The following is a 23,988-nucleotide window of genomic DNA, read 5'->3' as shown; positions in this document are numbered from 1 at the left end:
TGTTGGCCTCATTTCCGATAACAGAAAGTAAGAGAAATTCCTTTGTTGACGGGTGCCAGCGGAACCGCCTCCAGATCAGGTACAAACATCCTCGATTTACACCCGTGAGCATCCAGGTAAAGGATGCTGAGCTCATCGACTCATATAAGTACCCGAGTGTTCACCTAACACCCAAACTAGAATGCAGGGGCAGCTCCTGAGGACCTCCTATGACTTTGTGGTTGCATCGACCCTCACTTATGGTTTGCTCTGCAGGGCAGCAGTATCTGCTCTGGAGACAGGAAGAAAATGAACTGGCTGATCAAGGAGGCCAGCTCTGTTCTGGGATGCCAGCGGAGGTGGTGGGTGACAGGAGAACGGTGGCTAAGCTGTCATCCCTGCTAGAGAACACCTCCCACCCCAGGCAGGTCACCCTGACAGCACCGAGCAGCTCCTTCAGTGACAGGCTGCTGCACCCACGGTGTAAGAAGGAGAAATATCCGAGGTCTTCCTTTGCAGCTGCTGTCAGACTATACAGCAGCACACGTGAAAATACACCACACATGCACACACTGTACATATTTCAGTGTGGATCTGAAATGCCAAGTGTATCACTGTATCACATCTACATCTACATATCCATATATTTATATGTAAATAATATTTCTTCTGCCTTGTATAGTGTACATTTTTCTTCCGTTGTTGTTTCATCTATTTATTCCTGGTCTCTTCGTTCTGCTGCACTAGCAATCTGAATTTCCCAACAACGTGAGTAATAAAGCCTCTTATCTTATCTGGTCTTATCTTATCTTTTGTGGTGCCTGCGTCTGAATCACTGAGTGTCTCAGGATCATAAGATTTTATGTCCCTATATTCACTTTATTAAACTTTAAAGAGGGCGATATAGCTGCTGAGACAGTTGTGTTCAGTGCAGTGCCCTCGAGTCTTGGCTCAGACTCAGATAACCCACTGATCCGGATCAGTGGGTGTGATCCAGACCTCTGTGTGTTCATATCTGAATCAAACTATCAGCCAAACTTTTACAAAGAACTTGTGAGCACCAGTGGTTTTTCTCCATTTTTAGCCGAAAGCTACATTCACGAGTGGTAATATATGACAAGACTGGAACATTATTTTGACACAGAAGGAGTTACGAGCAGAAGACGCGCCTGTATCAAAATGCTGCGAACAATAAAACCTTTTATGAAGTTTCCATTTGTTTTGACGAGCCAGCTATTTCAAGTGGTTATTAAATCTTTTGAAGGTGATCAAAATGTTCTTTTCAGGGATTTCTCCTGTGTCATCGGAACAGATTGAGCAAACAACAAAGGTGCTAAACAAAAAGAAAAATTTAGATTGTGACACTCAGAGTGGGTGTGTTTTTTTCCCAACCTGAAGGGCTCAAAAGGATTAGTGTAAACTTTCAAGCAAATACTCTGTAATTAATGGGCCTGTAAATCAAAAAATATTGACAGTATAAACATAAAATTTGGCTTCATTAAATAAACTAGACAAAAAAAAAAAATCTGCTTATTCTGAGAGGTTCAACTGAACTGAGCCTTTGTTACACTTACTGGAAGGAAACAAGTGTGAATACCATTCTCTTGTCTAACGTTAAAGTACAAAGTAAATACTTGTACTCCCCAACATGTCAGGCTATTTCATTAAAGTGATACCAACCTGCTGTTCCACTATATGTTCCTATGTAGACTTTATAGCGTGTCCTTGGCTCTGCAATTGTGAACTTGTCATATTGCGCATAGGCGGTCTCCCCGTTGTCCCTCAAGTCCACTCGCAGCTCATAATGGCCTGAAGATGTGATTTTATGGAGGTTGGAGAGACCTATAACCCAAGTTTAATATGTGTGAGTCAGGAGGGCAGTGAGCGAGGGAAAGAAAGCAAATACGGCTCCAGGATGAGCGAGCTTACCCAGCCAGAACTCATCGTTCATGTTACCAAAGCCAGCCGTGTAGTTCTTCCAGTTCCTGAAGAATTCCAACTTTCCATTCTGGCGTCTGAGGAAAACCTGAAGAGTACCGACTCTCATGAGTGTCAAAACAGCTTTGCAGCAATCATAAGAAGCTAGGCTAAGGCCTCTGTGGTGCTGTCTATCATTTGTCATCAGAAAAACAGGTGCCACATAAGCAGTATCATCAGGATTCAGTTTGAATAATGGTGTGAAACTGGCTTTATTTGGATTCCAGAAGGCTGATTTCCTCACCAGCCATCCTCCGCCATCTGTGGTCATGTCACAGTAAACCTGGATGGGCTGGCTCTCCTCTCCTCCAATATAGATGGTATACAGACCAGAGGTCGTCTCTCCGTTCAGCAATATCTGAGCACAGTCCCGTGGGCGTCTGTACAACTGTCCGACTGAAAAGCACATATTAAAAAGGCATCACGTTAGAGACCCCGAAGGATGCGCTCGCTTCTTTTTGGTCCCTGTTAAATAAACAAGGCATGAGGCTGTATATAGCATCCTGAGAGAGGACTACGGAACGGGGGAGGGCTTAACAAAGAAGGTTATTCCATCTGGAGCTCAGCTCAGACAGAAAGAAAAACAAGCACAGGTGATCTGGCTCCAATATCAGAGGAAATGAAAGGAATGCACATTAGAAGAGGCAATCTCTTTCTAATGTGCATCTGGACTGTTGCATAACAGCCAAATCCTTCACTTCTGAGAAAGCAGCAACAAGTCCAGTGCTCCAAATTTTCAGCTACACATTAATTAAGAAGAGGTTTGTGTGTGTTTTAATGCTTACGGGTAGTGAAGACGGTGGCCACGTGACGACTCCTCTGGGGTCCAGCGGCAGCCTGCAGTCTCACATTGTACTCCGTGGAGCCAGTGAGCTGCGACATGCTGTAAGACGATGCTGTTGGGCTTAGCATCACCTCCTGAATCCATGCAAGACACACATATTATTTACACCAATGGCATTTCTTAACTGATTACTACACAAACATTTCAGAAAACATGACAACACCATGGAAAGGTTTTGAACATTCGAATGGATTGAACCCGAGAGCATTATGATGGGTTGATGTCATTTCCTTGTTCTATACTATTCCCTCAATTTGAAAGAAAGGAAGATGAGATTGCAATCGTAAGGCAATATTTTAACAAAGAACACTGATAAGCGGGACTTCATAAACTACAGATGGTGAAAAAAAGGAGAAGGAATCTGCACTATTTCTGTTTCAGGGTATGCAGCTCTTGGAAATCCATCAGAGCTCCAGATTTTACTTTTTAAATTTCACAAGTGAAGGTTTTCTCAGCAGAGAAGCCTTGCAACAACGGTAAGAAAAAACTCCCTTTTAACAGGAAGACATTGGCAGACTTTGTCTCAGGCAAGGCGAGGAAACAAGACAAAAGAGACAAAAGAGTAGCTAAATGCAAAATGGTGTATAAGCACATGGAAAGTGAAAAGAGATGAGTGAAGATGAAATTCTCAGAGCATTATGGGAAGCCCCCTGCAGCCTAGGCCTATTGCAGCATAGCTAAGTGATCAGAAACTTGTGCGTTCAACGACAGTTAGAAAAACTGGAAAAACACGGCGAATCATATCTGTTGTCAAACGATGAAATGATACGGGCATGTGCGTACCCTGATTGTTCCATCAGCAGAGGAGAAGCTGAGCGTGTATCCAGTGACAGCAGCATGAGGTGGTCTCCACTTCAGAGTGGCGCTGTCAGTTTGAATATTCATAGCTATCAGATCACGAGGAGGGTCCACATCTGCAAATACAGCATCACATTAATCATTCAGTACAGCTGATGTGGTTAAAAAATCAATGCATGTCGCTTAAGGTTATATTGACGCTGACATATACTCCCTCTTACTCTAATGGGGCCCCTAAGTTACAAAAACAAGACTTGAAATTAGCAAAGGAGACCATAAACACATCAGGAGACTGTTTATAATGTGACTGACAACTATGTGTGTAATTCAGTGGAAGTTTGCTGTATTTTGTTTGAAATTACAATGTAATTATATATACAAATTCGTAAAGCTAGGTACACCAGAATAATGGGGTAACAAGTCAGTCTTTAACAAAAAACAAAGAAATAATTTTAATGTGTGCAAATTTAAGTGACGTGTAAGTAATGTTAAGAACTGCTACAGTTACAGAAAATGACAATCAACTGATAACTGATGGTTACGGGGCTGCAGTCTGCACCAGTAACAGACAGACAGCCAATTGGATCCTGCAGCTCAGTGCTGGTGAAATTTTTTTGGGTCTTCCACTTGACTTTTTTGTTCAGTAATCCTCAGGATCATTCAAGAAATTCCAAATAACTGTCTTACTGCATCCCACCTCAGCAGCGATGGCGCACTGCGAGAGATCCTGCTTATGCAGCTCAACAACCCGACTACGTTCAAAAAGGGAAAGTTTTTTTTGTCTTTGCCATGAGAACGTCATCACAGTGTGACTACCTGACAGAAAATGACAATGAATCCACATTTTTGCACAGATTTGGCCTTTTAAAGGCATGTGGTCCTAAACTTTTCACCAGCTGTAAAACAGCCTGCTTCACTTTAAGCGTTGTTATCAATAAATTGCATGTTTTGTCTCACTCCCATTTCTTGTTGTTGCATATTGAAGCTCTTCTTGGAACCTTGTTAAGATCCAACCATGCAAAATATGATTTTCTGCCATTTTTCAAGTATAATTAAATTAGAATTTCAAATAAAATACAGTGAAATTCCATTTAATTCCAGGGAATTACATCTTTAGTAACAGGCCACATTATAAAGTATTACCCATCTTTTATATTAAGCAATACTTTTATACCATCTGGACATCTTTCTGTATTTACCTGTGGTGAATTCGGTAACAGCAGAAGCACTCCTCTGAGCTTCTTTCATAGCATGAACTCCAACTGTGTAGTGGGTTGCTGGAACCAAGGAGTTCATCTCAAACTCCACAGTGTTCCCAGAAACGTGCTCCACCGTTGGGGACACTATAGGGCAGGAATTAAATTATGCAATCAATACAAAGTCAATTAAAATGAACAGAAAGCAAGCTCGTTTAAACCCAGAGACACACCAGAATCAGCACTGTAGGTAATGATGTAGCCATCAACAGTAGCGACAGATGGTTGCCACAGCAACAGGGCCGAAGTGTCCGTGACATTAATAACAGTAAGACCATGAGGTCTGTCCAAACCTGCGGGGCATGAGGAAGATCACAGAGAAAATGTGTCAGGTCAGTACATTTTTAACTGACTCCAGTGTCACCGGAGTGAAGGCTGAATAAGAGAAAAAAAGCCAACCTGTGGTTACAGTGTCTGTGCTGGGGTCACTTTCCTCCAGACCCTTCAGAGCGCTGACAGTTACTTGGTACGTCTTTCCGGGAATCATATTGGGAAGCAAAGCTTTGACCACGCTGCCATCTACAGTCAATGTCATTGGGCTTCCTGTGGAGGAGAGAGAACAAACACATGTACTATTGATTCAAAGACAAGCTTGTCAAGAGGTGTCAGATTTTATCTATCAGTGTATTTCCACTGTACTGAACAAGATGTACTAAAGCTCTTCACGTACTTTGTGGTGGGTGGTGATAAATGTTTGAGTGCTGGAGATTCAGGCCAAGAGAAGCCTTTGTAAGGCTGAGATAAATGCTTACATCAACTAAAAAATGACAAACTGATTACAATCACAGTGCGCCGTGTGCTAATGATAGTATATTACTTTCATTACTCAAGAGCATGGTCCTATAATTTATGATTTATGATGATGAAGTGAGTTTCCTCCAAACTAGCAGCTAAAAACAAATTTGTACTCTGTAGATCAGGCGTGCATAGATTTCCTGTGTTCCAGTTCAGCTTCTCTTCTATGCTCATGTCACTTCTGGGTACTCACAAATCATCTTTGTGTGCTATGAATTGTGACACAAGTGCTAAATACATACATAAAAAATAATTTTTTAATTGTTCTTCATTTTGTCATTGTTACACTATGTGTTTTATTCTTTTGTTAAATGTCCTTGGGTGTCTTGAAAGGCGCTCTTAAATAAAATTGATTAATATTATTATTAACAAAACCTTGTTTGGTATTTCCTTTCTATCTGTTATTATCTAATAATAGCAACAATCATCAAAGAGGATTTATTGCATATTTTATTAGTGGGCTCCAATGATGGATATTAAATATGGCCAAAGTTTCTAATAATGTGGTCAATGCATTTGTAAGTAATCCCTGTGAGTCAAAGGCTCAGACTTCAGACTGCACAAAACGCTGTGTTGCTCTTGATTCTCACTGATTGCATAGCGAGTGGATCGATTAGCAGGTTGTGACAGTTTAAACAGTAACCTTACCCACCTGCTGAAAGAAAGTTGGCTTAAAGGGAAGGGACCTTATTTCACAAACTGGGTGAACTGAGGGGCTGCATCAAGTAAATACGTATCATATTGAACTGAATCATGCAAAACTACTCTGGCAGAGTGGATAAAAAAAATACAGAGCTGGAAATTGTGTTCTTAAAAAAACATTTTTATAAGATGAAAAATCTCCAAGTAGTGCAATGCCAATAGTATCATATGATGTTGACACTGAGATGTTCCCGGTTAGCCTGAGCAGGTGTTTTACCTTTAAAAGGGTTTATGTGTCCTTTCTTTCTGAACTTTGATGTATAGCTCCCTCTTGTACAGATTTTGCATTAACAATAAACATACTGCACCATTTTTAGAATAGCTCGACAACTATGTGACTCTGTAAATGAACTATGATAAAAGGTTGACCAGTAATTGGACCAAGGACATGCTGTTAAAGGCCTTAATTTCATCTGGTGAGCCCACTAACCAATCAGCTGTCAGAAAGAAAGGCAGGATGAAGGGCTATAGCAGAAGCACAGGAACTCTGTACAAGCAGCACATGATAGGCATGTGACTTGAGTGCAGACGTGCAGCTTTGAGCAAGAGCAGAACAAATCTGCATACAGGGAGGGATCATTTCAGTTCTAGGAAGATCATTGAGTAGCTTAAAAGGAAAATGAAAGCACACGTTTTCAAACAAAAGGACCGTCCTCTTGAATAGAGAAAAAGAATTTCCGTCAAGATATTTACAATGTTTGCAATCTTAGATTAACATGTTAGAAGTTTTGCTCCTGAGCCTGATGGGGAATGTCACTGACATGGATTTAAAAAAATCATGGAAAATTTCAGTTTTCCAGAGACTAGAAAAGCATCAGTATGACTGATGTCAGAGGAGTTGATACATTTTTTCAGATTTATTGAAAAGTGATATCTATAGAATTTTTGATATTTTATAAATTTAAATGTATAAAACTCATTGTTTAGTGGACCAAATGTTTGCCAGTGTGACGCCATTAGCATGGTAACGCACCAGAAGTACCAACAGAACATCAAAAAAACTGTAATTCACTATTATCTTGAATGGTGCAATAATAAATAAATAAAAAAGCTTGACCAAATAAGCATTAATAAATATCACTGATCTGTACACAATTCAGAATTCATCACACCTGTGAGTCAATGTGCATTGCACAGCAGTATTTTAACAGAATGTCAGCCATTACTGTAGTTCGAACGGCATGGAAACACCGCAGGAAGAGCACACAACAAATGACATTCAAATTATGTCCTCAGCGGCCCGCCTGTTTCCAGTGCTTAGCAGCGTTACACTGAGCCTAGTTTAGCGGGTTTGCTAGCTGGAAGAGAGTCGCTCTTCTTCACATTCTGACTTTGTGAGAGCTGTAGTCACAGAGAAGTGAATGCTGTTACTGAAAGTCTGTTTCTGAAATTAAAAAGTGAATCTGAAGTGATAAGTGGATTATTTTTGATATTATTGCATGCATGTTTCTGACATGTCATCAGTTAGCTGTTATTTTCAACATCAGTATGTCTGATGACACAACAAGGAAGCTAAAATTTAAACTGTTTAATTAAATTCAACCTTAAATGTAACTTGTATAAGCAATGATTGACCTCTTACCTCCTTCAAATGGCACATATGTGATGCGGTAGTTATCCACCGGAAAGCGAGGCATGGACCAGTGAACTACGGCTGAAGAGTCAGTCACTTCAGAGAAGTGAAGTCCTCTGGGAGTGCTGAGGCCTAGCAAAAAGCAAATGGATTTGCGCAGAGAGCAAAAAAGCAAAGTAAAAATTGTAAGTATTGTAAGTAAGTATGTGAAAACACATAGTTTTTCCCAAAAGGACGTTTTTCGACGGACATGAAGTTTCAAAGAAACCAGAGGAATAAAGATGATTAGTGGGACACTGGGTTGAGTTCTCTGAAGTCGAATGTCGCACTGAAACTCAGAAAGTGTGGTAGTTAACATGAGACTGCACACTTTGCAGTTTTTAAATATACCTGTCTGAACAACCCCTGTAATAGGTTGGGAGCGTCGATCCAGTGTGGCACCGTAAAGCTCGATTTCATACTCGGTGCCACCCATAAGTCCAGTTATGACCTTGGTTCGTTCATCGCCGCGCATGCTGTGCTCTTGAGGATGGGCTAACCTTTTGCTGTCTCTTATTTTGATCACAAATCGGTCAAACAGATCTTCATTGGCCGTCCACGTCAGACGGAAACTGTCAGCTGTGACGTCTGAGACAAAGAGATGCTCCACTTCTGGCTCAGCCTCTGGTTAAACAGGGAAACATTAACGTTGCAGCGCGTCTGGTGATTTCCCAGCAATATTCATCACGTTCTGAGAAACACCCACAGGGATCAGTTTGGAAGAGGTCAGAAATCGGGCAAGACAGGATTAGGTTCCAGCCTGAGGGCCTTCTTGTCCACCACCACCAATCTGCCATGCTTAGGCATCCATTAGTGTTAATCAGTCAAAAATACAGCGCATGGACTACAGAGGCATATGCTTGAATGAAAAGACAAGATGCTTTTTGTAGATGTCAGTTAACAGAAGGATTCTTTCGGAAGGATTTCAGCATACACTTGTTGAAATGCGTCCTCAAGGCCAGCCTGGATGCATTCAGTGCATTTAAAAGTAATGGCAGGTGACAAACGAGATTAGAAGCTAAATCAACAGACATTTCATGCTCAGAATATCTGCTGATTTATCCGTGTTTTCCTGCATATGAAAATGCCATTTTCGATTGAGTGGTTCGTATCCATCCAGGGAGTTTGAACCTGATCTACAAACCAGCCTAACTAGGCAGCGACACGGTGCAGAAATTGGATTTTGTCCATAGATATCTGTCTATCAGCGATTAAAAATGCGAAGGAAAACACATTTTAAAATATGAAGACAAACAAATGTGCTTCCTCATATTTTGGAGGTAAGAAGAAACAGACGGGAGCTCAACACCTCTTCCTCTCGGTGACACAGCTGCATACCAAGGAAATGCTTAAAACCAAGGAAAAGTGAGGTCATACTGGAAAAAAAGTTCATCTGAGTTAGGGTTAGGTAAGAGTACTGAGCTGAAGTCTCACCATCAAAACGTGGCACTGAGAAAGATATATCCGTCCTCGGGCTAATTTTGTTAGACAATGGCTTTTGTTGTGTGAACTGAATATCAGTGATTAGTAAATATCACAGAACTGCACCAGGTTGTGATAGTGAAACTGCAGAAGTGAAATGGTTAAAATAGTTCTACACATATACACCCATGGTAGCTTCAACAAAGTCAGACACTGGACTTTGTAGTAAGACAGGAGTGCTTACAGTGCACTGAGTTGTACCTGTCACAGCCACTGCGGTCAGAGGCCGAGAGAGAAGCCCTGACTCTGACACCCCTGTCAGTCGGACCTCATAGCCTATGCCGGTAATGAGGCCCCCGATGTCCAGGTGACTTTGGTTTCCTGGCACAGTGAACTCCTGAGCCTTCAGCAGCCAGCCAGAGTCTGTCACCACTATGTGGAAATGGCTGAAGCCACCACTAGAGGGGGTTAGATTATCCTGCGGTAGCTGATGCTTCACCCCCCACGACACACGGAAGCCATATGGGGTTATGTTGGAAATGGTCAAGTTTTCCACTTTAGGCAAAGGAGCTGAGAGGAATGTGGGTTTAATTGAATGGGAGGAAGGAGTGTGTGTGGGGGGAGGGGGAAGGGCAGGAGGGGGACGAGACTTCATTAGGAGGATAACGTGTGCAATGGTTGCAAAAGCAAATACAGAGACAGGTCTTTTACAAGGTAATAGTTATAGGCCAAAACACACTAAGGGCAAATCTAGCATGCATCATAATTTAGTACTTTGTCCTCACACTATCTAAAGTGGCAAACACAGAAGTGCTAGAAATGCAGTTCCTTGAATGGCCACTTAAGACTGATTTAGAGCATGAAACAAATGCAATTTTGGTCTCTTTGTATATTGGTTTTCTTCATGACAACTGTACGTACTTTGCTCACTTTGACCGGCAGATATGCTGACACAGGCGGTTGTAGCCAGCAGCCACTTAAGGCCCCAGTAACACAGTCCTAGAGACTTCTACTGGCAAGCTATTGCTGAGGAAAAAACTAAGTATTTTAGTGGTTGTTGGAAATTGAAATCAATCACTAAGCCCAAGTTACACGGGCCTAAGACGTATCAGTAAACACATAACAACCATTGCTTGTTAGAGAAAAATGCAAATTCCCCAACTGGTTTGCAGTTGGTTGTGGGAGGTGTTATTCCCTATTCTTCAGTGCTTCATAGGAAGCCCCCAGTAGCCAAAGCTAACTTAACTTGACCCGACCCAAACTATAAATTTTAAGCCAAATAAAAGTAGAGTAAGTGTCTATATCCTGAATCCAAACTGGGAGCTGGTTCCATAGTAAAGTCTGATAGCTGAAGGCTCTGGTTCCGATTTTACTTTTGAAAACTCTAGGGACCAGCATTTTGAGAGCAAAGTGCTCTGTTAGGGTTAAAATATGACAGGGCCTGAATATTCATTATTATTATTTTGCGCATGAGGAGAAGGATTTTAAATTCAGTTCTGAACAGACAGCCAACAAAGAGAAGCTATTATGGGAGAAATATCCTCTCTCTTTCTCGTCCTAATGGGTACTCTCACTGCAGTGGTCAACTGAAGGTTTTTCAAGGAGCTTTTAGTGACCTGATTATAATGAACTACAAAAGTCCAGCCTAGAAGTAATAAATGCATGAACTAGCTTTATCACTCTGAGACAGCATGTTTCAGAATTTAGCAATATTGTGAAAACGAATGTAGGTAGTCCTCTACATTTGTTTAATGTGCATGCTGAAGATGTTAGTGGAGGGCAAGGTAATGTCATCTAAAGCAAATATCTGTTTTAGGAATGACTACAATAACCCAAGTTTAATCTGAATTTAAAGTAGGAAATTAGAGGTCATCCATACCTTTATGTCTGTAATTTAAATTTAAATAAACCTGGGTGTCATCTGCATAGAAATTAAATGTATGCAGTGTTTCCTAATAATAGGTATGTATAATGTAAATGTAATTGGTCCCAGCACAAAATCCTTTGTGAATAACGTCTTTGTGGGAAGAAGACTACCCATTTACTTGAAAAAATTGGAGTCTATTTAAGAGATACGAGCTAAATCACTGCAGCATAGAACCTTTAATACCTGCACCATGTTTTAAAATTGCAATGAATGCTTGACTGAGGTCTGACAGGACAAGCACAGAAATGAGTCCACTGTCAAAGGCCATAAAAAGATCATTCAAAACCTTTACTAGCTCTGTTTCTGTGCTATGATGCACTCTAAATCCTAAATGAAACTCTTGAAATAAACTATTGTTCTGCAAATGACCAGTTAACTGTTTGCCAACTACTCTTACAAGAACTATTTGGAGGCCAAACAAAGATCTTCTAAATTAGTAAGATAATATTTCCTCTCTAACATTAAAGTGGTGCGTGGGAGGGCTCCACTTTGAGAGAAGCCAATTAAACCTAATAAAAAACTAAATGAGGCTGTCATTTTCAACAACTACATGGATGTTAAACTTGCCTAAAATAATTGTTTTATTTGAACTGAGAAATAAATCAGATAAAAAGTCAAAGAAATCAACTTCAAATTCTGAGGACAAGCCAGGTGGATGATTATTAACAAATAAAAATGGTTTATAACTTTTCCAGTTAGGGTGGACAAGGTTTAGAGGTTTCTAAATTCTGTCTAGCTCTTTAGTTGGTTAATAAGTTGGCGTGAAAGACTAAAGGTGCATGTGTCCATTACAAGATGTTAGCATATCCTAAATGATTATCCTTCTTTCTCACTATTTGAATGACCATAATTTTCAAAATGGGCGTAAAATATTCAGAATGGCTTGAAGCCCAAGAAGTTTTAAGTAAAAAGGTTTATTGCACTCATACAGGAAGAGGGAATTGTGCCATTTTCCTATTAAGTCTCGAGTCTTTTGAAACTTGATGGTTTTCCCTCTGGTGGCCACTACATAGAATGCAGGTTTAAAGCACTTCCATACTGGTTTCCCTGAGACCCAGAAACCATGTCTGTTTTATACTGACTATGGATGTTTCAAGCATCAACAAATGCTTGCTGATTATGAGTGTCAGAAAAAAAAACAATAGCTGCTTGTGATGCATGTCAGCTTTGCTCTTAAGGTGTTTCGGGATTTTTACCTGCATACTGAATTCATTTAGTTATTCTGCTAAGTTAAACTGATAAAAGGAGCTAAATTCCTTTTTAGTTTTGGTGGAAAAAAAGTATACTTCAAGTATTAGAATAAAAGATGTGAGTAAAATACGTAGTACCTGTGACAGCGTGGGCTAACACTGTGGGAGTGTGACGCCCATGAGAAATACCGTATAGTTCAATATCATAGCCTGTAGCTTCCATCAGGTTAGTGACTGTAATGTTACGGACTTCACCAGGCAATCTGAACTCCAGTGTCTCAGACTGCTGCTCAGAATCACTGACTCGGATAACAAAGCCATCAAAATGACCTGACACAGTGCTCCAGGACAAGCTGAGGTTATGTGGACTCGCAGATGAACCAGCTATGGGCCCCAACTGTGGGATGTCCTCTGAATAAAAAAAGAACATGGCTTTTCAGTTATGTCGTCCTGCATACATGTACATAACAATGTAGGAGGTATGTCCAGTGTCAAGAAATGCAAGTCATGTGATACCTGTTGTAGCTACAGCAAATAGGGGTTGTGTGTTCTGGCCATCAACACCAGTGGCATACAGCTTTATGTTGTAGCCCGTGCTCGCTTTGAGCCCCGCCATTACTGTGGAGCGCACGTCTCCAGGCAGAGCGCGCCCCATTGCCTGCGAGGGCAAAGCAGACTCTCTGACTTCTACTATAAACTTATCAAAAGCCTTCTCTCTTGTTCGCCAAGACAGAGAGAATCTGTCTGAGGTAATGTTAGAAACAACTAGCTTGGACAAATCAGGCTCTTCAGCTACAGGGGAGAGAAAATATAAAATATATACATTTATTAAAAAAAGGATAACACATGTATTTGTCACTTTAAAACCGAAGACAACTTTAGAGTGAAGGTAACAACAATTCTCTTGGAGACTAATAATTTGATACACATAAAACCAATTACCTGTCGATGCAACAATACTGACTGCACTTGTTCTGGATCCCTTGTACGTTCCATAGAGGTAGGCTATGTAATCAGTGCTGGGCCTGAGCCCTGTGACATCATAGGACTTTACATCATGGGATATGTTATACTCCTTTGGCTCCATCAGCCAATCAGAATCAATTATCTCCAGGACAAAACCATCAAACTCTCCTTCAGTGCCATTCCAGAGGATTGAAAAGCTCTCTGATGTTAAGTTCGAGATATATATTTTGCCAACCACTGGTTGATTCACTAAAGAAAGAAACCATGATTAGATTGTCACCAAGGCATTTATGCAGAAAATGTTATTATTAAATGACAAGTAAATGATTAGAAACGGATCTTTTTCTAGAAAGAAATACATTTAGCGTTACGGGACACTCACCACCACCAACAGTAACTGTTGACAGTCTGAGAAGCTGTGATTAAATACATGCATGTATTTTTTTTTGCATTAAATGCAAAGCAAAAATCCTGCACCACAGTTATTTAAATACAATTAGATCCAGGATTTTTTAAACAGAAACACAATTTTCACAATTCTAACTGTGGCTGCCACCGCAATAGGTTTGCAATACACAATCATGAGGCAACTGAAGCACAGACTTTTCAAATTTAATTCAAGGGGAACAAGAATGATGAGGTAAATATTAAAAATCCGCCCGTATCCTGGATTCGAAAAAAGCTGGACCCCTTCTAAAACTGAAAGGGTATGGAGATAGCCGATGATTTCAAACATATAGAAACAATGTAAAACACAGTGAAGAGAATATGCAAAAGCCATGCATGGTTTCTAAAGCTACCAGGCCAGACGTGTTTATTGCTAATGTGACCAAACACAGAAGCAGCTGGACAATTTCTGAAATATGCAGAGCTTTGTTGTCTCCTGTGATTCAGCCAAATGCAGCAAAGCTGATTTACAGAGAATACTATGAAAGCAATTCAACTCAACATTTAAAAAGGACTATGCATTAAAATGGCTGTGATTTCTCAGCTGTGGCAATGCAGCATTCTTGTTTCACCTTGTAAATTAAAGTTGAAAGTCTGTGTTTGAATCATATCTCAGTGTGTCCCTTAATATTGCTTGTAGAGCCGTGTTCAAAATTAAGAGAATTGTGTCACTGTAAAAATATTTCCAGGCTCTTGACTGGAAACCAAATATACCTTTTTCTTTACCTTGAATATAAGCAACATGTAAAGCCAAGGAGAGAAACTCAAAAGGCCTTCAAAATTACCTGCAAGTTTGAGTTGTTAATCATTGACTTAAATTTGAAAATGTGATTAAGCAGATTTCATGCATATGTAGCATGGTTTGGGCGTGTTAATGCTGATCAGTTCAATGCATAACGCTGCATCAAAGCAATTCAAAGCAGATGAGTTAGAGAGCTAAACCTTATTTACATGTTGCAGGAAATATAGTCCTTACATGCAAACATGCACTAAAAACAAAATTCTGATGTAAATCGAGGTGATGCTACTGTTAGCTTCAATTTATGTTATTAGCTTTTTACCTTGATAGTGACAAGAAGATTTAATCATTTGCCACCTAGCAGTTCAAAAGGAAATGACCGTGTTTACTTTGATGTTCCGTGAAAATAAACTTCATCAGAATCCACAAAACCACCCCAGCGTCATTCACGCAAACTGAAAGATGACATGGATACTCACGCATACTATGAGCGCTTGCACATCGACGGGCAAATGATGGGTCATGGTTAATCAATTATACGCTGAATGAGGGCTGATGAGATGAAATGAGATTATCGCACTGTTGCTGTATGACGGGTGGGGGAGGGTGAGAGTTATTGGTTTGCTTTTGCAATCATTGCAGCACATCAGCCTCAGACCGGACCACGATGCAGGGATGGCAGAGGGGGGGCTTCATGCACTTTGGGATGAGGGGGAGCAGTCGGAGGGTAAGTTGAGGGGTTTGGCTCAGTGATGAGGCACATGTACGCATCACCCTGCCCTCTCTCAGCTAGACAGAATCAGTGGCTGGAGGGTGAGGAATGGTATACGGCATGTTGGTTAAGATGAAGCAGTAAAGTGCACTGTGTCCAGGGTGTTGGACATTGAGGCCATAAACAACAATTGGGTTATTATCATGATGTTCTTGTTTCATGCTGCGAGGTGAAGACGCTCCACTGAGAGTGAGACAACAGAGCTATTTATGTGTATGCTTCACAGATGTTGACTTTAGTAGAAATTATTCATGGAAAAGAAGGACAGTTTAGAGGACAAAAGGCTGCAACGCTGCAAGTTGCAGGTACCTGTGGTGGCTTCACTGTACACAGGTTCAAGGAAGGAGCCCTGATACATCCCATACAGGCCAACCATGTAGCTGGTGTTGGGATTCAGCCCAGAGATACCCAGGCTCAAAGCGTCTCCGGACAGAGTGAGGTTCTGGCTCTCTGCAAAATTCTCCAGGTTTGTTACCTCAATCACAAAGCTGTCAAAGTCCCCACTCGTGGGACTCCAGGACGCAGTGAAGCCATCCCATGTTATGTCAGAGATGGTGAGGTTCACCACCATTGGCGTCAGCATCTCTGGTAGATAGACATATCAGACTGGGGTCAGCTGGACAGCAAGATGGATTATGCATTTCATTTTAAGGCAAAAAAAAAAGTATATCAGGAGTATTAGGAGCACAGTGGGGAAAAAATCTCAGATTTTGAGATAAAATTGCAAATAAAAATTGAGGATATAGTTATAAATATTTCAGTAGTGTGGCGGAATAAAGTCCTCCAAAAAAAAAGAAAAATCTTATCATAAATTAACTCATGCCTTCCTGTCGTGTTCAGGTCAAATCTGACCGATTTACAACTTAAAACAATCATAAATATTGTGTTTTACATCTGATTGCCTCAAGGCCTTATGACATCCTCCACACTATGCACTTGAACACACAAAAGTGATGATCATCTCTTTCATTGTATTTTGAGTGTTTTAATCAACCTTAGAAAATATACATCTGTGGTGTTACCAGTCAAGAGTGACCCCCACTGACTGAATGACCCCCTGAATGACCTATTGAACGACCCACTGAATGACCCACTCAACTGAATTTGGTGGTGAAAAATGTTTGTTATGCTAATTTAAGAGCTGTTAAAACAGAAAGCTCAATTTTGACCGGGAACACTAAAGTAAGGGGGGTGGGGGTGCACAAAACTGGAGGGTTAAATTCTCCTCATCTTTTTGTCCCACTGAAGGGCAGAAATATGTAATTGGTTCTGTTCGCTTGTCTGTTTGTCTGTCTGTCTGTTTGTTTGTTAGCAGTCTAACATCAACAGTTTTCAAGATATTATTTTGAAATTTTGTCAAATGGTGGATACCAATAATAGCTCAAGCAGATATTTGGTGAAGGTCAAGGTCATGCCAAATATAAAAAAATCAGTAAAAACTTAACATTATGCATAATTTTTTATGGATTGACTTAAAACTAGGCATTGGGGACACGAGAACCTAGATTGGCTAAGCATTTGACCTTGACCTTTACTGTTAGCGCCCAAGGACAAAGTTAAAATATTTCAAGAAACCATATCAAGTAATATATCATATGAACATCACAGGCTGACATCATCAAGTTGTAATAAAAACATAATAAAACATCAAACTTTTAGTATATTAATTGTCCTTCGAGGGATTTGTGAAATAAAAAATAAAATAAAATTCCTAAATATTGAACAACATTAAACTCTAATCACTTTCATTTTAATCACAAAATAATTTTTCAAAAAAACGTTTTACACTCTTAATGAAATGTTTGATATTAAAGTATTGAATGTTGTATATTTGATATATTGCAGTATATTGTATATTTATAATACATTTGACATTAGAGTCAAAACTGAATACTAATATTTAATTTTGAGTTCATTATCAGATTTAAATAATATATTCTTAATATAATTTGAAGTATTCTAACTTTTAACAAATTCTACCAACAACATGTTAGAACTTTCCTTCATTTCTCATGACTTTTATATTGTTAGTTAAGTTCAACTAAAAACAACTTTCAATATTAGAAGTCTCTTTGTTAAATGCGCATTAATCTCAAAATCTCAGATTTTTTGTGGACCTAATACTTTGTTGTGAGGATTTAAAAGTTCAGCAAAAGTCAAGATCAGATCAATGAGGATTATCTTTTACAATAAAACATGAAGTATCTGTGGAAAAAAGAAATGATTCAACCATTCTGAATTGTTCAGACATAGGAGATAAAAGATATGATGATGATGATGATGATGATGATGGATTGAGATGAAGGGCTACAATAAGAAATATTTGTTCCATGTACCTGTAGTAGCAAAAACTCTTAGAGGTAAAGATCGCTCCCCTTCCACCAGCCCTTGCAATGTAATATCATAGCGTGTAGCAGGGGACAACCCTTCTATTTCAGCCTTCCTCATATTTCCTGGTACCGTGGTCACACGAGGTTGCGTTGTTGCTGACGGAGCAGTAAGCTCCACCAAAAAGCTATCGAACGCCTCATCGGGCGCGGACCACGCCAGCTTTACACTAGTGGCGGTAACACTGACTGTGAGATCCCCGAGTAGGTCCAAGACTGAGCTCTCAGGCTCGGCACCGGAGGTTATCCCGCCAGAATCAGTTGTGGAAGTTACTTCATTATTTAGAGTATCGAGGATGTCTGGGTTTTGAACAGCTTCATTATCTGGAACAGACTGTGGGAGCGTTGAGGCATCTTTGATACTCAGCGTAAGCACATCTGGAGATGTGGGCTTGGGTGCTGAATGAATAAAAGCAGGTTAAAGAATGAATTTCTTATTGGCTCTGCTGGAAACTGTAAAAGATCATGTGAAGAAAAACAATGGGTTAACATGAAAAATATAATAATTCTGCACAAAATTCTGTCTTTACCTGAATCATGGATATATTATGACGGCTAAATCATCAAGCCATTGCTAAGGCATTAATGACACCTGAAGCAGGGTCATTAACTTTCTGAAGACTCTGCATAGTCCACTAGTGTGAAAGTATACAGTTGTCTTCAAATTAAGTTGAAGCCATGCACAGCCATGTTCTTTCGGCTTTTCTAAAACACGACTGAGGAGTCTTAGTCATGAGACATGCAGGCGACCTGGTTTAATTTGCTATTAGAGAATCACTCATCTCTCTAAACGGGGTTAATAATGGGACAAGGCTTTCATGTAAAAGCTCAGATACAAGAGAAAACTGGGACAGCCAGCTCAGTAGAAAACCAGTGTGCCTGATAGCTTTAATAATCCAGGCTAGACACTGGTGCCACTGTGGATTTCTTCTTGCATTTGAACTTTGGGAACCAAAGAATCAAACGGGATGGATTTTTGTAAAAACAGAGTCATTTGTTAGGTTCAAATTGAGTCATGCCAAAGGTTATGTAGATGATGGTTTCAGTGAAAAAAAAAAGTCTTGTGAAATCTGGGAACAAAGAATCCAGCATGCAAGCCATATCAGTCTGGCCTCTAATCAAAAGCTTCCACTGAAGGGCGAAGCTGAAAAACCCTAAAAGAGAGACTTATACCTGTGATTGCAACAGCTTCAAGTAGCGCAGCTCGTTGGCTACCTGTTATTCCATAAAGTTTTATTAGATATTCTGTCGATGCCGTCAGGCCATGGATTCTAGAGCCATGGGCATCTCCAGGAAGTTGAACCTCTCTCATGTCCCACAATCGCTGAGTGTCTTTATATTCTAGTGCAAAACTATCATAGACACCACGAGCCTTTAGTTTCCATGACAGATCAAATCCATCAGACGTGACACTTGAGATAGTCAGCACTCCAGGCTCATCCTCAGGCTCAGTCCCAGAAAACTGGGACTCGGAGGGGTCTAGATACACAAAGCTAATGACATTGTCCTCCAAGCCTGTAGGAGTCGCTAGCTCACGGTCATCTGAGTCAGCTAAATAAAAAGTGAAAGAGGCTACAAGGAAAACAAGAAAATCAAGAAAGCATCGTTTAGTAACAGATGAAGTAATAGTTTCTTGGTGCTGGTCGGCAGCAGATTTATTTCCAGCCAGCAAATCTCTACTTGTATTTATAAACATGTACACAAATGATCATTTTCAAGCTTTCAGTCCTGGTTGCCTTGGTTACAAAGCTGCGATTAGCATTATATATGCAAAAAACGCAGCTGTTACTATAAACCAATCTTAATTAATTTTTAAAAAAAAAAGGATAGGAGAAATGATCTTTTTACAGTGGAGGGAAACAATCTCAGGTTGTCCAATGAACAGTAAGATAAAAGAGAATTAATGATGCTGACACCCCTGAACTCCAACAGCTGAACCTGTCTGTAGATCCTTTTATCTTTAGCTCCTCGATGAAATCCTGAAGAACGTAACAGAGCCTTTAACTACAAATGCATGCGTTTTTATTCATTCTATTTATTCAAACTGTGGCAAAATGGTTCCCTACCCACCTGTGGATGCAGACAGGGAGACGGGTGTGCTCCTTTTGTGCCCCCTCTCTGCAGTCAAAGTAAGGGTGTAGCTCATCCCAGGAGTCAGATTAGGCAAATGATAGGTAGTCGTTGCAGCTGGGAACCCCACCTCCCCAACCTGACCGTCTCTGGAGATGTACACCAGCCTGTATCCACTGATTTTGGCCTGAGGTTTCTGCCACCTGACGGTGAGAGACGTCTCTGTGGATTCGGTTTCCTCAAAATCTCTGGGAGGATCGAGGTCTGACAGAAAAATGAGGTAGATAAACAGCCCATTAGTGTCATTTCACCACTCAATTTGTTTCAACACATCCTATCTGTCTGTGTGTTTATGAAGCGGTGTGAAGGAGGAGTGTTTGGACAGCTGTTCAGCAGTGTCTCTCACCAGTTGCTGCGTTTGTGGTAGCTGGGAGGCTTTCTCTCTCATTCTTCACAGCAGTCACTCCAATCCCGTACTCTGTACCCGGCTTTAGCCCTGCGGTGCAGAAAGACGGAGGCTAAATATCCATGTTGGTTGACAAATGCAATTCTGGATATTGCATGTGTGTGGTCAAGCTTAATTTATATTAATCCATGTGATACTTACTGGTGATGGTAGCCTGTGTGCTATCGCCTGATCCTCGCTTGAACACTTCCTCACCATGAATTTCCCCAGAGATGGGACTGTATTTTACCCGATAGCTGCTAATATCAGCTTCACTGTTGGTCCACTCCAGGGTGATGCTGTTGTCTGTCTGGGACACAGTCTGAAGGTTCGTGGGGGCATCCAGGGCTAACATAAACAGAGTTTCTTTCATTAATTATGTAATGACTTGACACTCGTTGACCTACAAACATACAATAAGCTTAAATACTACATTAGACTGCTCTAATTTGTAGTGTACAAATGCATAGAAGTCTCAAAATATAACAATACAGTGAACTAAAACAGAAAATACAGTTATTATCACAAGACAACCTGTAGTGAATGTGGCAGTGACAGGGTCACTGGTGATGTCTCCACTCCTGGAAATGAGCGACACTGTGTACTCGGTGTCTGGCCTCAGACCATCAATGCTGTACTGCTTGTCTGGGGGGGATATATCCACACGATTTTCATCTGAAGGGTCAGAGCTGGGCATGTAAAACATGGTGATTCCATCCATGGGAGCCACCGGCTGAGACCAGCTGATCAGAGCCGAGGAGTCCGTTATATCCTTCACCTCCACCTGCTGAGGGCCGTCGATCTCTAGATTTGTAATTCAGTAAGAGAAGGAAAGTTGGATGAGATATAGAGGGAAGAAAAGATGCATGAAGAAACATGATGTCATCTAACCGCAACAGAGGTACTGATTCACAAAAAGAGAAAAATTGTGAAGAGTGGTAATTGTCCTAGAAACTGATGCATCCAGGGGTTATTTTTTGTAGCTTAATATTCAAACATAACTTATTTGTAATCAATGTAAGCTGGCTTTATTTAGCTAATGTTGCTAATCATGCTAACCTAAGATGTTGAGTGTGAACACTTTTGCTTAAAATCAGTAAGTTAGCAATATCAGTGCAAAAATATTAAGTGTCACTGCTGGTTTCCACTTTGTTTATCCTGAAGATTACTAAAGATATTTCGGCATCATAAAGTAGTAGAAGATGCTGATACATGTAGCTTGCTAACCAAGCAACTGCTTAGTGTTTCAAATATGTTCATGTTTGGCTAAAAAAACCCATCACCAAAACGGTAACATCAAAACCAATTCATGGCACCACAAGCTATGTCCATCTCTTCTAGTGTCATCTTGCAAGCTTTGGAAAGTACCTTTCCAAAAAACTATGTCTACCTTTGGCGTCAATAAGAAGAGAAATGTCTCTAACAAAGATTTAATCCGTCTCTGTATGTGTAATTCATTATCTAAAAATACAGAGTTCACAATACAAATTCACAAAGAAAACCTGGATAAAGAGAAAGTAATCGTTGTTTTGTTTGTGCGTGTTTAAACATAAAATACATCTTGCATAACTCAACTTGGATATCAACCACCACAACAGGAAAAGTCATTATGAAACATAATGTGATTCCCTTTAAGTCTGATGTCATGTCACTACCTGACAAATCTCCTGTGTTAACATGTGGAGGAGACATTTTTCCTCCACATTTTGGATCCATGCTAAAAAAGGACCACTGGGGGTACAAGGGTATGAAAAGTTTAACCTCGCTTCTATTGTTCCTCTGTGGGAGCTGTGTCGACTTTCAGCCTACACAAATAAATGACATCAGAAACAAAACGGTGTGATACCCAGAGAGTCCATCAACACAGTCCTGTTAACTAAATGATTTTTCCATGCTCAAAGGAAGTTGTCTGGCTTGGCGTGCCATATTGATGGCGTAAGGAACTGGAACCATTTCATAACTTAATGTATGGAGTAACTCGGCAATAAAACTTTCAACGAGACAAGGACGAGAGCTAAGAGCAAAAGATTTATTGGAAGAGGAAAAAAAGCAACTATGACATGGACATGCTATGCTTAGCTTCAATTAGTTTGAGTTATTACTCTTTACCCTGAATCTGTTAGATGGAACTATGGAGAGCCACCTGGGATTTCTTCTTGTAGTTCTTCTTTACATTATGGAATTTCACTCTGGCTCACATTGCACAGGCAAAGTGAAGGCTATTTGTGCTGCCCCAAAAAGGTACTAATAGCTGCCAAAGAGAGCAGGAAAATTAAAATCTTCTCTGACTCTAATGTGATGATTATGGTTGAGAGTTGATGATAGGCAGCCATAAACTGCATGACTGTAAATAGTAAGTGTGCTTGAAACTCACTGGTAGTGAATGTTTGGGTTGTTTGGGGTCCTCTGGTGTTGTTCTTGATGATGTTGATGGAGACTTCATACTCCTGTCCTGGTCCAAGCCCTGATTGGAAGAATTGGTTCTGAGAGGGTGGAAGGGTGCTTGAAACTTTTCCATTTTCTTCTTTCTGTAAAAGTTACATAATATAGAAAAATCATGTTAAAGTAGAGAATATACATTAAACTTGACTGCTGTGAGAAAATCAGCTTTAAGCATTAAAAGATGGTGCCTCTGCTTTAGCATTTTCATTACACTTTAGGTTTGGCTATGTTTAGTGTACCGCAGGCAGTATATTTCTTCGTGCAAGGCACAAAAAGGCAGGAGCGGGAGCTTGAAGGTCAGAAAAGGACAACACATTTTAAGGCTACGGAATATTAAAAGGTCTCTGACTTATCAGCTGGCACATTCATTCCTTTTAGAAGAGTTGGTTGGACTTTGCCTCGGTATCTCAGCAGCAGTTTTAGCCGCAGTTCTATAACATCCAGATTTGCCCTCACTAAACTTTTCCATATGTCAAAGCAAATTTAATGGTTACCACTAAAATAAATCCGTGTATCGCTGAGACTTTCAATAAGCTGGCATAGCTTATCACCTCTGACTTTTCCCCTAATGGCTAATAAAATGCAGGCAAGTCTTCAGCAGAGATGGGCAGACTCACCATGTTGCGGAAATAGATCTCCCAGCCATCAAAGGGGATGTCCAGCTGGTCCCAAATGACCTCGACTGAGGTCTCTCTTACTGATTTGAATCTTAAACCTTCTGGCTGCGGAAGGTCTAGGGGGGACGGAGAGAGAGTTAATAAATGTTTATTATCTATTTCTAAACCTATTCACAGCAAATGAACACAGAAACAAATATGGCATACCTGTGGCCACCCGTGCACTCACAGGGATGCTCCTCTTGTTACTCAGAACAGCGTAGACATTAATCAGATACTCAAGACCGGGCTCAAGCTCTTTAACAGTTGCAGCGGTTTTGTCTCCAGACACAGTGAACTCTTGGAGAAGACCGCCAGGAATTGTGGGCACATATGTGACAAGATACTCTGTGACCAGCATCTCATTGTTCCAGGACAGGTCGACAGTCTCACTGGTGACCTCCCCAACAGTTAGGTCCTTTGGAGGAGATACTGGAAAAAATCAAGAAAAAAAACAGCTGAGGGTGTTGTGTTAGACATTTTCTCAGGCCCTCAAGTCAGTGAATATCAACCACGTAGAGCTAATGCAAACTCCAGACACACATCTGGCTGTGGTGTGAAG

At 40.5% G+C, this 23,988-nt stretch overlaps 1 protein-coding gene across 5 annotated transcripts in view; it reads right to left on the bottom strand.

The window, feature by feature from the left end:
- The window catches only part of tnca (tenascin Ca), a 34,779-nt gene that overhangs the window by 1,592 nt on the left and 9,199 nt on the right, over nucleotides 1–23,988 (bottom strand). Inside the window, exons 4-26 of one of the 5 annotated variants that reach the window (XM_013274034.3) lie at nucleotides 23,595–23,858; nucleotides 23,388–23,503; nucleotides 22,703–22,856; nucleotides 20,863–21,132; nucleotides 20,491–20,676; nucleotides 20,290–20,379; nucleotides 19,884–20,147; nucleotides 17,763–18,212; nucleotides 15,736–16,011; nucleotides 13,445–13,717; nucleotides 13,019–13,294; nucleotides 12,641–12,913; nucleotides 9,647–9,955; nucleotides 8,315–8,587; nucleotides 7,934–8,056; nucleotides 5,254–5,397; nucleotides 5,028–5,147; nucleotides 4,798–4,941; nucleotides 3,584–3,714; nucleotides 2,742–2,874; nucleotides 2,201–2,352; nucleotides 1,909–2,005; nucleotides 1,660–1,821 (exon numbers count right to left, since the gene is read on the bottom strand). In XM_013274034.3, coding sequence (XP_013129488.1) covers nucleotides 1,660–1,821; nucleotides 1,909–2,005; nucleotides 2,201–2,352; nucleotides 2,742–2,874; nucleotides 3,584–3,714; nucleotides 4,798–4,941; nucleotides 5,028–5,147; nucleotides 5,254–5,397; nucleotides 7,934–8,056; nucleotides 8,315–8,587; nucleotides 9,647–9,955; nucleotides 12,641–12,913; nucleotides 13,019–13,294; nucleotides 13,445–13,717; nucleotides 15,736–16,011; nucleotides 17,763–18,212; nucleotides 19,884–20,147; nucleotides 20,290–20,379; nucleotides 20,491–20,676; nucleotides 20,863–21,132; nucleotides 22,703–22,856; nucleotides 23,388–23,503; nucleotides 23,595–23,858 — 4,680 coding nt within the window. The remainder of the gene's footprint in view (nucleotides 1–1,659; nucleotides 1,822–1,908; nucleotides 2,006–2,200; nucleotides 2,353–2,741; nucleotides 2,875–3,583; nucleotides 3,715–4,797; nucleotides 4,942–5,027; nucleotides 5,148–5,253; nucleotides 5,398–7,933; nucleotides 8,057–8,314; nucleotides 8,588–9,646; nucleotides 9,956–12,640; nucleotides 12,914–13,018; nucleotides 13,295–13,444; nucleotides 13,718–15,735; nucleotides 16,012–17,762; nucleotides 18,213–19,883; nucleotides 20,148–20,289; nucleotides 20,380–20,490; nucleotides 20,677–20,862; nucleotides 21,133–22,702; nucleotides 22,857–23,387; nucleotides 23,504–23,594; nucleotides 23,859–23,988) is intronic. The other 4 variants (XM_013274035.3, XM_013274036.3, XM_003449610.5 and 1 more) reach the window with 4 other exon arrangements.

The sequence above is a fragment of the Oreochromis niloticus genome, linkage group LG7, assembly GCF_001858045.2.
Source record: "Oreochromis niloticus isolate F11D_XX linkage group LG7, O_niloticus_UMD_NMBU, whole genome shotgun sequence".
Classification (NCBI taxonomy): domain Eukaryota; kingdom Metazoa; phylum Chordata; class Actinopteri; order Cichliformes; family Cichlidae; genus Oreochromis; species Oreochromis niloticus.
The sequence above is the reverse complement of the archived record's forward strand: the minus strand, read 5'-3'. Positions and strand labels throughout refer to the sequence as shown.